General features: G+C 33.7%; 1 protein-coding gene and 1 long non-coding RNA gene across 2 annotated transcripts in view; both read left to right on the top strand.

Annotated features, from left to right (window-relative positions):
• LOC100372551 (GRAM domain-containing protein 4-like) overlaps positions 1-12,377 on the top strand; it is a 35,519-nt gene that overhangs the window by 19,819 nt on the left and 3,323 nt on the right. The window contains exons 9-17 of the mRNA XM_085496788.1: positions 1,192-1,283; positions 3,953-3,976; positions 5,945-5,993; positions 6,452-6,570; positions 10,590-10,699; positions 11,098-11,252; positions 11,655-11,793; positions 12,023-12,113; positions 12,288-12,369. Of these exons, the coding sequence (XP_085352914.1) occupies positions 1,192-1,283; positions 3,953-3,976; positions 5,945-5,993; positions 6,452-6,570; positions 10,590-10,699; positions 11,098-11,252; positions 11,655-11,793; positions 12,023-12,113; positions 12,288-12,369 (861 nt within the window). The remainder of the gene's footprint in view (positions 1-1,191; positions 1,284-3,952; positions 3,977-5,944; positions 5,994-6,451; positions 6,571-10,589; positions 10,700-11,097; positions 11,253-11,654; positions 11,794-12,022; positions 12,114-12,287; positions 12,370-12,377) is intronic.
• On the top strand, positions 8,781-9,069 carry LOC146747497 (uncharacterized). Its single transcript, XR_014929036.1, has 2 exons — positions 8,781-8,837; positions 8,997-9,069. It is a non-coding gene; the product is annotated as an uncharacterized LOC146747497 (long non-coding RNA).

Genomic DNA, 12,377 nt, shown 5'->3' on the forward strand with positions numbered 1-12,377 from the left:
TACAGTCCTACTAGCAAAGAAGGATGATGTATGAATTCACAGCCATTTACAGAGTCAGCAAGTTTTGTTGTTGTCATAGAAATTTATTAGTTTAAATGATAAACATCATAAGAATATCAACTCAATTAGTTTACCCTATAACCAAATATACAACACTATGGTGTAAAGTTTATGGATCTACGGTTACTAGAAGAATGGTTAGAAAACTCTATTGTTAGATATGCTAATTATCCATTGACTTCAATTAGATGTATGTCCAACCACTGTGACATCATGGCTTATATTGCTATCGCCGTTCGTTTCCCATGTGTTTCCACTAAATTGAAGAAATATAGCTCATTAAGCTGAAAGATCGACATAGAAGCATTACTTGAGATTTCGTTGTTCTCGAAAGAAATGAAAATACAGATAGTTTGTTTTGTTGACAGATTTGCTGTCGATTTTGGTTCGAAATTGAGTATGGATTTTGTACCCAAAAAAACTCTGTCTGTGAATGTTCTAAAATGTTAGTATTCTTTACTATGTTACTAGTTTCAATCATAACTTTAGATAATAACGCATTTTTTGTTAAGGTTAGCGACGTCAGCCATTTTGGCTGCCTTGTCATAAAAGTTTGGGAAAATTACTGAAAATCGCATTAAATTATATTTTAGTACAACGCATTGTTAAATTAATATTTATAGTTTATATTATTATCATTTCTGTGGGTTAAATACTAAGTTGAATTATAAAATTTTCATTTCAGTAGGGTGATCGTAATTCTGCATCTGCTGATATCCAACATGGCCACGAAGATTTGTACCTCAAAAATGCATCTCTGAATATTTCATAACTTTTTTTTTGTACATTGAATTATATTCTTTTATGAGAACACTGTGCAAGTTACACAGGAAGTTTTATGGTTTCATAGTCCATTTTCAATCTAATTATATATATATATAACCCCAATCGATGGAATCATCTTTGAAGGAATATGTAATTTTATGTAAATTACAATCGCTGAAACATCGGCAGTTTGCTAATTCCCTTTGTTTTAAATGTTTACTGAGACACGCATCATAACAAAAGAAGCAAGAGAGTTTCCTAACTGTTCTTCTAGTAACCGTGATGGATCATAATATTTTTACCCTGTGTTTGTCAGCTGATGCTTCTACATGTATTATAATATAATGTCTGTCATTTATTTATCAGGTCTATATGTATGCAGTGTGGCATGGCTGGCTGGCATCAGTATTGTTATTCTCACTTCTGTATTGGTTGACAGTTAATTACTTGACAACAAAGTAAGTCCACTTGCACAAATGTATGATATGTTAATTACATGCTAATATTTAAGCTCCTTGCATTTTTGTTGGAATTGACCTTTTAAGCTTTGTAAAAATATATGATGTTATATTATGACAATATTGATTCACCCATTATACTTAGTGATGTTTTTTCAAAATTGCTACTTGGCAGCTATTTTATGAGTTTTTTCGACTTATTTCATTCCAAGTTGGTGTACAACAAAGATAAAATGACAAAGACAGAGGTGTATCTATTCACATTCAGGGTGGTAATTACTGGTTGTAAGTTGAAGTGTTAGGACAGTGTATAAATAAATACGGGAGGCATCCTTATAAACAAAGGGTATTCTATTTACATTGTTTTTTAGCTCCGCTGTCGACTTTGTCGAGCGGAGCTTATCATATGCGTGATTGTCCGTCGTCGTCTCCGTCGTCGTCGTCCGTCGTCCGTGTCAATGTTTTACTTTTTCGACTTCTTCTTGAAAACTACAAGCCTAAATGCTTTGATACTTGGTGTATATGTACCTTGGGTAGACCTCTCTTAGGTTTGTTCATTTCATGTTGATATCTTTAATTCTCTAATTTTGGTGAATATTTTTGTCATTTTTGGTAAAAACTATATTTTCGACTTCTTGTTAAAAACCGCAAGTGCAATTGCTTTGATATTACATCTATAGGTACTACATGTGGACCTCTCTCAGATTTGTTAATTTTGTAATGATATCTTTAATTCTTTAATTTTGGTGAATATTTTTGTCATTTTTGGTAAAAACTGATATTTTCGACTTCTTGTTAAAAACCGCAAGTCCAATTGCTTTGATACTACATATATAGGTACTACATGTAGACCTCTCTCAGATTTGTTCATTTCGTGATGATATCTTCAATTCTCTAATTTTGGTGAATATTTTTGTCATTTTTGGTAAAAAGTGATATTTTCGACTTCTTGTTAAAAACCGCAAGTGCAATTGCTCTGATATTACATATATAGGTACTACATGTGGACCTCTCTCAGATTTGTTCATTTTGTAATGATATCTTTAATTCTCTAATTTTGGTGAATATTTTTGTCATTTTTGGTAAAAACTGATATTTTCGACTTCTTGTTAAAAACCGCAAGTGCAAATGCTTTGATATTACATATATAGGTACTACATGTGGACCTCTCTCAGATTTGTTCATATTGTAATGATATCTTTAATTCTCTAATTTTGGTGAATATTTTTGTCATTTTTTGGTGAAAAGTGATATTTTCGACTTCTTGTTAAAAACCGCAAGTCCAATTGCTTTGATACTACATATATAGGTACTACATGTGGACCTCTCTCAGATTTGTTTATTTCGTGATGATATCTTCAATTCTCTAATTTTGGTGAATATTTTTGTCATTTTTGGTAAAAAGTGATATTTTTGACTTCTTGTTAAAAACCGCAAGTCCGATTGCTTTGATATTACATATATAGGTACTACATGTGGACCTCTCTCAGATTTGTTCATTTTGTGATGATAACTTCAATTCTCTAATTTTGGTGAATATTTTTGTCATTTTTGGTAAAAAGTGATATTTTCGACTTCTTGTTGAAAACTGTAAGTCCGATTGCTTTGATATTACATATATAGGTACTACATGTGGACCTATCTCAGATTTGTTCGTTTTGTGATGATATCTTCAATTCTCTAATTAATTTATTTTGGTGAATATTTTTGTAATTTTTGGTAAAAAGTGATATTTTTAACTTCTTGTTAAAAACTGTAAGTCCGATTGCTTTGATACTATTCATATTGTTCATTTTCTAATGATGTCTTCACTTCTTTAATTGAAATGTGCATTGCTAACAGCGGAGCTGTCTCAGCCGATAGGCTGCTTGTTTATGATAGTGTTTGACAAATGTTTATTTATCTGGGAATTTTACCTTTTTTCTTTCTTGCCCTTGAATCTAACCAGGTTGTAAAGGAAATCATGACTAATGTTGATGTAATCATTATAAATTTGACATAGAATCAGTACTATAATATTTATGTAAACTAAAATTGGACAGCCTGGGTTTCAATTGCAAAACAATAGAATATGCAGGTTTACGGGACTTCTCGTCAGTGGTGTGTTGCCTGTATGCTGATTACGTTAACGTTTTAGGTCCATTATATAATCCGAATAGGGGCTTAATACCCATTTCCCTAACACAGATTAACTTTTGATACTCAAATAATGTTGATATAAAGAGTTTACTTATTATTTAAGCATAAGAGCTCTAGGTAAGTAACGGTGTGTAAACCTTCACTGCAATTCAAAACACAAAATATTATACCTACAATGTAGTGTAAGTTAGCAGCCCCAACTCAGTACTTGTGCTCTTCAACAAGATTCAAGTAGCTTACAATTAATATATCTGTATATTGCAACTGCCTTTACAATTGCTATGCAATTTAATATTAAAGGGCAATGGTCGTCATGCACTGGGTGTTTAAATTTCATGTAAAAAACATGTATTTTTATGGGTTTAATATCGAACAGGATATGACAACCACTGCCCTTTAATTCACCTAATATGTTCTAGAAATTGTATTTTATGTATATTTTATATTATTTAATTTTTAGCTGTTTCTAATGATATGATTATGTTTATTTTTACTACTAATAATGTTCTTTCAATAACTCCTTTAAACAGATTTCAGTCCTGGGGATGGTTTAAGTATGCAATTTAAATCAATTTACATTATACATGGTGATGGGTTCAAGCATGCCATGATGTTCACAGTGTTGTCAAATCAAGGGATTACTGCAGTGTTCTATGTAATATATCAAAACTGCACTGCAATTCCTACACTTTTCAGTCATTATGTGATCTACCATAGTCTATATATATCTAGTCTGTTTATGGAGAGTGGTTACACCATAGTCCATCGAATATTTGGATGGAAAGTAGTTCTGCCTTAGTCCATCTGTCAGCTATTTAGAAAATGGTTATATCATAGTCCATCTATCAGCTGAATAGAAACTGGTTTTACCATAGTTTGTCTATCATCTGGATGGAGAGTAGTTCTGACATAGGCCATCTGTCGGGCAAATAGAAAATGGTTATACCATAGTTTGTCTATCATCTGGATGGAGAGTAGTTCTGCCATAGGCCATCTGTCAGCCAAATAGAAAATGGTTATGTCATAGTTTATCTAACATCTGGATGGAAAATGGTTCTGCCAAAGTCCATCTATCAGCTAAATAGAGAATGGTTATACCCTAGTTTATCTATCAGCTGGATGGAAAGTGGTTCTGCCAAAGTCCATCTGTTGGCTAATTAGAAAGTGGTTATACCCTAGTTTATCTATCAGCTGGATGGAAAGTGGTTCTGCCAAAGTCTATCTGTTGGCTAATTAGAAAGTGGTTATACCCTAGTTTATCTATCAGCTGGATGGAAAGTGGTTCTGCCAAAGTCCATCTGTTGGCTAATTAGAAAGTGGTTATACCCTAGTTTATCTATCAGCTGGATGGAAAGTGGTTCTGCCAAAGTCCATCTGTTGGCTAATTAGAAAATGGTTATACCCTAGTTTATCTATCAGCTGGATGGAAAGTGGTTCTGCCAAAGTCTATCTGTTGGCTAATTAGAAAGTGGTTATACCCTAGTTTATCTATCAGCTGGATGGAAAGTGGTTCTGCCAAAGTCCATCTGTTGGCTAATTAGAAAATGGTTATACCCTAGTTTATCTATCAGCTGGATGGAAAGTGGTTCTGCCAAAGTCTATCTGTTGGCTAATTAGAAAGTGGTTATACCCTAGTTTATCTATCAGCTGGATGGAAAGTGGTTCTGCCAAAGTCCATCTGTTGGTTAATTAGAAAATGGTTATACCCTAGTTTATCTATCAGCTGGATGGAAAGTGGTTCTGCCAAAGTCTATCTGTTGGCTAATTAGAAAGTGGTTATACCCTAGTTTATCTATCAGCTGGATGGAAAGTGGTTCTGCCAAAGTTCATCTGTTGGCTAATTAGAAAATGGTTATACCCTAGTTTATCTATCAGCTGGATGGAAAGTGGTTCTGCCAAAGTCTATCTGTTGGCTAATTAGAAAGTGGTTATACCCTAGTTTATCTATCAGCTGGATGGAAAGTGGTTCTGCCAAAGTTCATCTGTTGGCTAATTAGAAAATGGTTATACCCTAGTTTATCTATCAGCTGGATGGAAAGTGGTTCTGCCAAAGTCCATCTGTTGGCCACTTAGAAAATGGTTATACAATAGTTTATCTATATCAGCTGGATGGAGAGTGGTTCGGCCATACTTTATCTATTAGCTAGGAGAGTGGTGCTTACTTAGCTTAGTAATGCATTGATGTGTGACAATTTATGGGCTTTCTAAACTCGCAAAGTCATCTCCGATATAGGCTCATCATTCCACAGTGGCGGATCCAGCAAATTGTATTGGGGGGGGGGGGTTCCTAGCTTCGCTTAAAATATACGGAGCGTAAATCGCGGAGAAGCTAGCCGTAATCCAGATTATATGAATCGTCATGCGTTTGGGAGGGGCCATGGCCCCCCTGCCCCCCTTTGGATTCGCCACTGTCATTCCATATGCTTTGGTTGGAGGGTTTACTATTTTGCATGATGCTTAATCTGTGAAACCTGTATATATGTACCTTAGTAGACTGATGGCTTTCTGTCTTTAATTTCCAGAGGCTGGCATGTGACTCTAAATATCTTACCATACAGCTATGTAGAAGAGGTAAATATTATGATGTTGTGTTCATTGGTAGTATCTATTATTATTATGCATACTAATATTACTCATAATATTAGAAAATCTAATCAATACTAATTTTAAAGAAAAAATTGTAGAACAAAACATTATAATCATTTGCTTTAGTTTTTATCTCCAACGTTTTAGACAGATTTTTGCACATTTCTATGTATTTATTTACAATCTAATAGACAATTATTGAGTAAACAAAATTTAATTACTATTTGGCTTCAAGTCCCAATCAAAATATGAAACTATGCAGGTCAGGTGAAGTCCATGTTGCATTCGAGGGATAATGATATGCGAATTACCTAGTTAATAACACAGAAAGTACATAGAACTACTTTGTGATAGATTACTAAGTTGAGACTGACATTCAACGGTGTAATGACTGCTCTGGTACTATTGTTGTCGACATATTGTAATCTGTCCATTATTTTCAGGACAATGATAGTGATAAGGCACTTGGCATGTCAGATAAATTCCAATTGGTTTTGCAAGTTGCAAGAAAAGTGCAAAATATACTTGGACAAATTGCAGATGGTTTGGAGAAAGTTAGAAAGTAAGTTAATCTTTTAAACATTTACCACAGAGCTTGTTTTATGTACATAGTAGTAAATGATTTGCTCCCTGGGTACCTCATACCAGTAGTTTCTATGTCAACAACTTGTCAATAAAATAACTGTGCATTCCATAATATAACTGTCTAAAAACTTTTCGAGGAGATGCTGCATTGAATTGCAATGTGCCACCAATTCTGTTTTAAAGCATTATATCAGAAAAACACCAGAACCATTCACAGGCATGCTTTGATCAATCACATTCAAACTTAACACAAAGACTGTAAAGTATAAGCATATTGATTTGATTACATTTGACTGGCAGCCATTTCTCGAATTTGTTAACTTCTGATACTTAATCATGCCCAGAACTGTCTCTTGGTGAACATGGCTTTGTATTAGCATCATTTATAAACAGGTTATGTCACATTGTTTTTAAGATCCAAACAAATATAGCCAGCTGGTGGTCATATTGTTCGTATTCACATCCACGCGAATATTGAGCTTAAAGTTTGAAGACAAGTAATATACATGTAGATGATACCATAGATTGCGTTATTTAATAATTTGCTCTAATTGTTTTTAATCTAAACTTGTTAATCCCTGTCTACAAATATGTCTGAACTGATTCTGGACCTGTTTCTCCGAATTAAAAGTTGATTTCACTCAAACTTCCCTGGGTTACACATGCAATATCCTTTTTATCATCGCCAGTAACATCTATACTTCTCTGGATTGTAAGATATTGTACAAACTTGGAATTTGGTCACACACAAAATTGTTTACCAATTGAACCAAATATTTAAAGCTAAGACTCGATCATTACATCACTGTATAGCTGTAATTGCAACCAACTGTTTTGTGTTTATTTTCATAGTTTTTTGACTCCCATGTGCGAAGCACATTATGGGAGTCTTTGCAGTTAGTGTGTCTGTATGTGTGTATGTGTGTATGTGTGTATGTGTGTATGTGTGTATGTATGTGTGTATGTGTGTATGTGTGTCCGACTGTTCCACTGCTATCTCAAGAACCATACATCGGTTTTTGATGAAACTTGGTGCATAGATGCTCTGGGCCAATGCGCAGATTTGATTAGGTTTTGGTAAAAATCCATGCTCGTTAATTACCTAATTTGCATGATAATTAGCTAATTTTTAGCTGTTCTATGACTGTTCCACTGATATCTAAAGAACCACTCATTAGATTTTGATGAAACTTGGTACATAGATGCTCTGAACATATGCGCAGATTTGATTAATTTTTGGTAAAAATCCGTGCATATTAATTACCTAATTTGCATGATAATTAGCTATTTTTTAGTGGTTCCATGACTGTTCCACTGATATCTAAACAACCACTCATTGGATTTTGATGAAACTTGGTACATAGATGCTCTGAACTAATGCTAGGTTTTGATTAGTTTTTGGTAATAATCCGTGGATACTAATTACCTAATTTGCATAATGATTAGTCAATTTTCGGTTTTTCCACTGATATCTCAAGTACTAATCATCACATTTCAATGAAACTTGGTACATAGATGTCATACGACACTGCACAGACCTGATAGTTTTTATGGTAATATCAGTACATATTAATTACCTAATTTGCATAATTAATTAATTTTCAGCATTTGATATAAGTAGTTAGCATTACATTTCAATGAAACTTGGTACTTACATACTCAAGGACTATGCAGAGATTGATTGTTTTCGATAAATATTTGTGCATATTAATCACCTAATTTGCATAATTAGTTAATTTTCAGCTTTTCCACGGGTATCTCAAGTACTAATCATCGCATTTCAATGAAACTTGGTACATAGATCCTTTAGGACTATGCAGAGACCTGATTAGTTTTAGGGTAAATAATTGTGCATATTAATTACCTAATTTGCATAATTAATTTTCAGCTTTTCTACTGATATCTAAAGTACTAATCATCACATTTCAATGAATCTAGAATTATGCAGACCCAATTAGTTTCCGGTAAATATTTGTGCATATTAATCACCCAATTTGCATAATTAACCAACTTTCACACTGATATCTCAGGTACTATACATCACATATCAATGAATGTACATGGATGCTGTAGGACAATAGACAGACCTGAATAATTGTGGGTTAAAATCTGTACATATTAATTACCTAATTTGCATAATTAATCAATTTTAAGCTTTCACACTGATATCTAAAGTACCGTAAAAACTTCAAAATTTCGACCGGTTTTAAATAATTGGTGTTAGAAATGTGACGTGTTTTTAGAGTCAAAATTAAGGTGCATTTTCGGACGGTCGAATTTTTCAGAATAGAAATCAGTAAATGAAAAAATGGGGATGATAGACAGTGTGCTTCATTAGTTTTTAAAAAATGCAATGTCCGTCAATTGACGTAAACTTCCTCATGTTTCACGGTAAAAGCGAAGGTCGTGGCCGAGTTGTAACTCAAAATCTAAACAAAGTCATCAATCAGTGAGTATTATGACAAGCAAAACAAAACATCAAGACGCGGAGAAGAGGTCAGCACAAAACTAATAGGTCAAAAGACAAAGCTGTCTCGCACTACCTAGGAAAACTTGCGAATGTTCGAAGTACAGGTACCCATTGGACAAAAGACACATGGAAGTTTAGCAAACTATCTCCCCGACCCAGTGCAATGTATCCGGTTAGAATCAAAGCTCACGTGTCCCTTATTTGAGGGACCAAATTCTGCCGTAAATTCGCCCTTAGATTAAAAAATAAAATGGGATTTAAGAAAATAAAATGGGACTTTTAAGGTGTATTTTGGCGTCATTTTTCGGACATTTCAATCAATCCTGCCGGCTAAAATAGAGTAAGTTTTACCGTAGTCATTGACGTCTGTCTATTCAAGAGTACACGTGTATGATTTTTATCGTGACTAGCGTGAGCGGGTAAGCTTCCTTTCGAGAATGAGCTGTTATCACTGTGAACAATGTTAAATTATTCTTCAGATGACCAGTTTATTTTTTAAAAACAACAAATCTTTTTATTTAAAAAAAATCATGCCGTTTTCGCATCAAAATCCAAGCCAAAATATCGTACTACAACATCAATCTCTTCCGCATTGCGTTCAATAACATTAACATATTTAAATAAGCTATGGTAATTTGAACACGTTGGCATCATCCAGCTTTTTGATTGGTTAATTAGCGATTTGACCTATTTGACCTAAGAGAACATGGCGGATATCCTACAGCATCAAACGTTTATACGAGACCGGAATCATTCGCTTACGATGAAACTAAGTTGACTTTTATTTGTATTTCATAACTATTCAACAAATTTATTTTGTGTACATTATTATAATCACTACTGAGTACAGTAATAATCAACAATTCAGAAACGCAGCATGCCGAGATTTTTGTGTTCGTTTTTATTTGAAACTTCGTTTATTTAGAATATATTTTCGTTACCAATAAAATAAAAATCTCTCAGTCAATCAGAAACCCGGATTCATGCCTTCGAGGAAGGTCCCGTTTGAACGCTCACATCGGGTTTTTTTTCGTTTGGGGGAAAACTAAAACTGGTCGCAATTTTCGAATAAGAATGAGTCGGCAATTTTTAGTGGAGTCGAAAATTTGGAGGTAAATAAAACACCGAAACCCGGCAAATAAATAGGCGGCCGAATTTTTAGAGGGGTCGAAATTTTGGAGTACTAATTATTCCATTTCAATGAAACTTAGTACAAAGATGCTCTAGGACAATGTACAAACCTAATTAGTTTGGGGTAAAAATCTGTTCATATTAATTCCCTAATAAGCATAATAATTCATAATTTTTTGGTTCTAATCACATTTCAATTAAACTTGGAGACATAGATTTTCTGTTACATTGCGCAGACCTCATTAGTTTTACACTCAAATCTGGTCATAATAATTTTCTGATTTGCATAATTAGTTTTCAGCTAAGTAATTTCGAATTATATTTAATGTGTTTCCAATACTCTCAGCACATGGGAGTTCTTTCTAAGCTTTCTTTGATTTTTATTAATGTTACAGCCTTGTGATGTGGCAGCATGCAGAGGCAACATATAAACTGTATGTGGCACTGGGTGTTGCCTTCATTGCATCATGTTTTCTTCCCGGTACAGTCTTGTTTACAATTATTGGTAAGTATATAGAGAATTGTTATTGTACTTTTACCATTTTATCTCCAAAAGTAGTTTTTAATGTATAAATACAATGATGTGATATCCTGAATTAGTGATCGTCCTTTAAAACAAAGTTCCAGTACATTTCACTTCTTTGCATTTCCCTGCATGGGATACAGAAATCAGTTGGCCTGGGATGATGTATAGTAATTGTATTACCAGGATAATACCACAAAATGTATGAGGCACAATATATCATACAGAGTTGAGGCTTTAGTCGTAGTCTATGCTGCCACTATATTTGATATCATATTTATTTGGTATCATTGTAATTACTTAATGACATTGTTAAAAGAAAATTTGTTGTCTCATATCTGATTTTTGACTTAACTTTTTTTTTTTATTCTGCACACTAGGTTTGCTCCTTGGAATCAAATTTTTCATTGTTAACAATATTTACCGGAAATTCCCCAAGGTTCAACAACGTTATGATACTGTATTCAAAATTTGGAAAAACTTGCCGACCGATGATGTGCTGATTAAAAGAATGAGAATGGCTGAGAGAGAACAGGTATGTGCAACCTACTATGAATCAAAGTAAAGATTGTCTCAAATAAACATTAAATTCTGAAACTCATTATTTGTCCTATCACAGTCAGAAATGGGGACTCGTGTTTTCGGTTACACTGTCCGTCCAATATCATTTCTTGGACATGTTTTTTCGATTTTGTTCAATAAATATCTGGATTTAAACATTTACCACGGGATTTTATTCAACATATCAAACTGTCAGCTATATTGGTGTTTTATGTCTATTTAACCATTTTTGAAATATGTCTTTATGGATTATGTATTACAAAGACAAGACACAATTAAAGTTTCTCAAATGTAATCATCTTGTTGTTAATGATATCCAAGTCCATATAGTTTTTGTTCAGAAATTGGGAATATGATATTTATTTTTTGTTTGCAGTATATTTTACCATCTTCAACACCAACTGTGGAAGAAGCACCAGTTACTCCCAGTCCTGTCACAGCAAGTGTATTGAGCAACGAAAACCAAGCATTCTGTCAGTTGTTTGCACTGCCTTCATCAGAAGCACCTTTACCAGGTGGGACTTATTACACATTTCAGAAGCTTGGGGAGGGGGGCATGAGGCATGATTCTCCCTCAGATTTGTTAATTTCTTGACAATACATTCAGTTCTTGAATTTTAGGTGAATATCTGTGTCATTTTTAAAAATGAGGAGCCAAATTGCTTTAATATTTTACCGGTATATGTAGCTAACCTGGGTGGATTTCTTGGATTTGTTCATTTCACGAGAATGTTTCATTTTTAGATTGGCAAGGTGGAAAGCGATGTACATTGATCAGCAAAGAAAAACCCCTAACAGGTGCCTTCAAGAATGGAAAACTATTTCTTACAAGAAGGTGAGATAAATAAATAATCAATATATTCAATAATATATTAAAAACTAAGTCTGTTAGTTTTGTTAAGGATTGTTTGCATTGTTAGTTAATTATCCATCCATAGGTTGTAATAGTTCCACTATATTCTTGGCTTGTTTAATTCACGTCAGTGTTTTTTTTAAATTTTTTTTTCAGCTTCCTTTGTTTTGAAAGATCAAAGAATCCAACGCCAAAGAATCTAGTTATTCCATTGACGGATATTACGTCCTGTGAAAAGGTATGTAA

The sequence above is a fragment of the Saccoglossus kowalevskii genome, chromosome 3, assembly GCF_978046115.1.
Source record: "Saccoglossus kowalevskii chromosome 3, keSacKowa6.1, whole genome shotgun sequence".
Classification (NCBI taxonomy): Eukaryota; Metazoa; Hemichordata; class Enteropneusta; family Harrimaniidae; genus Saccoglossus; species Saccoglossus kowalevskii.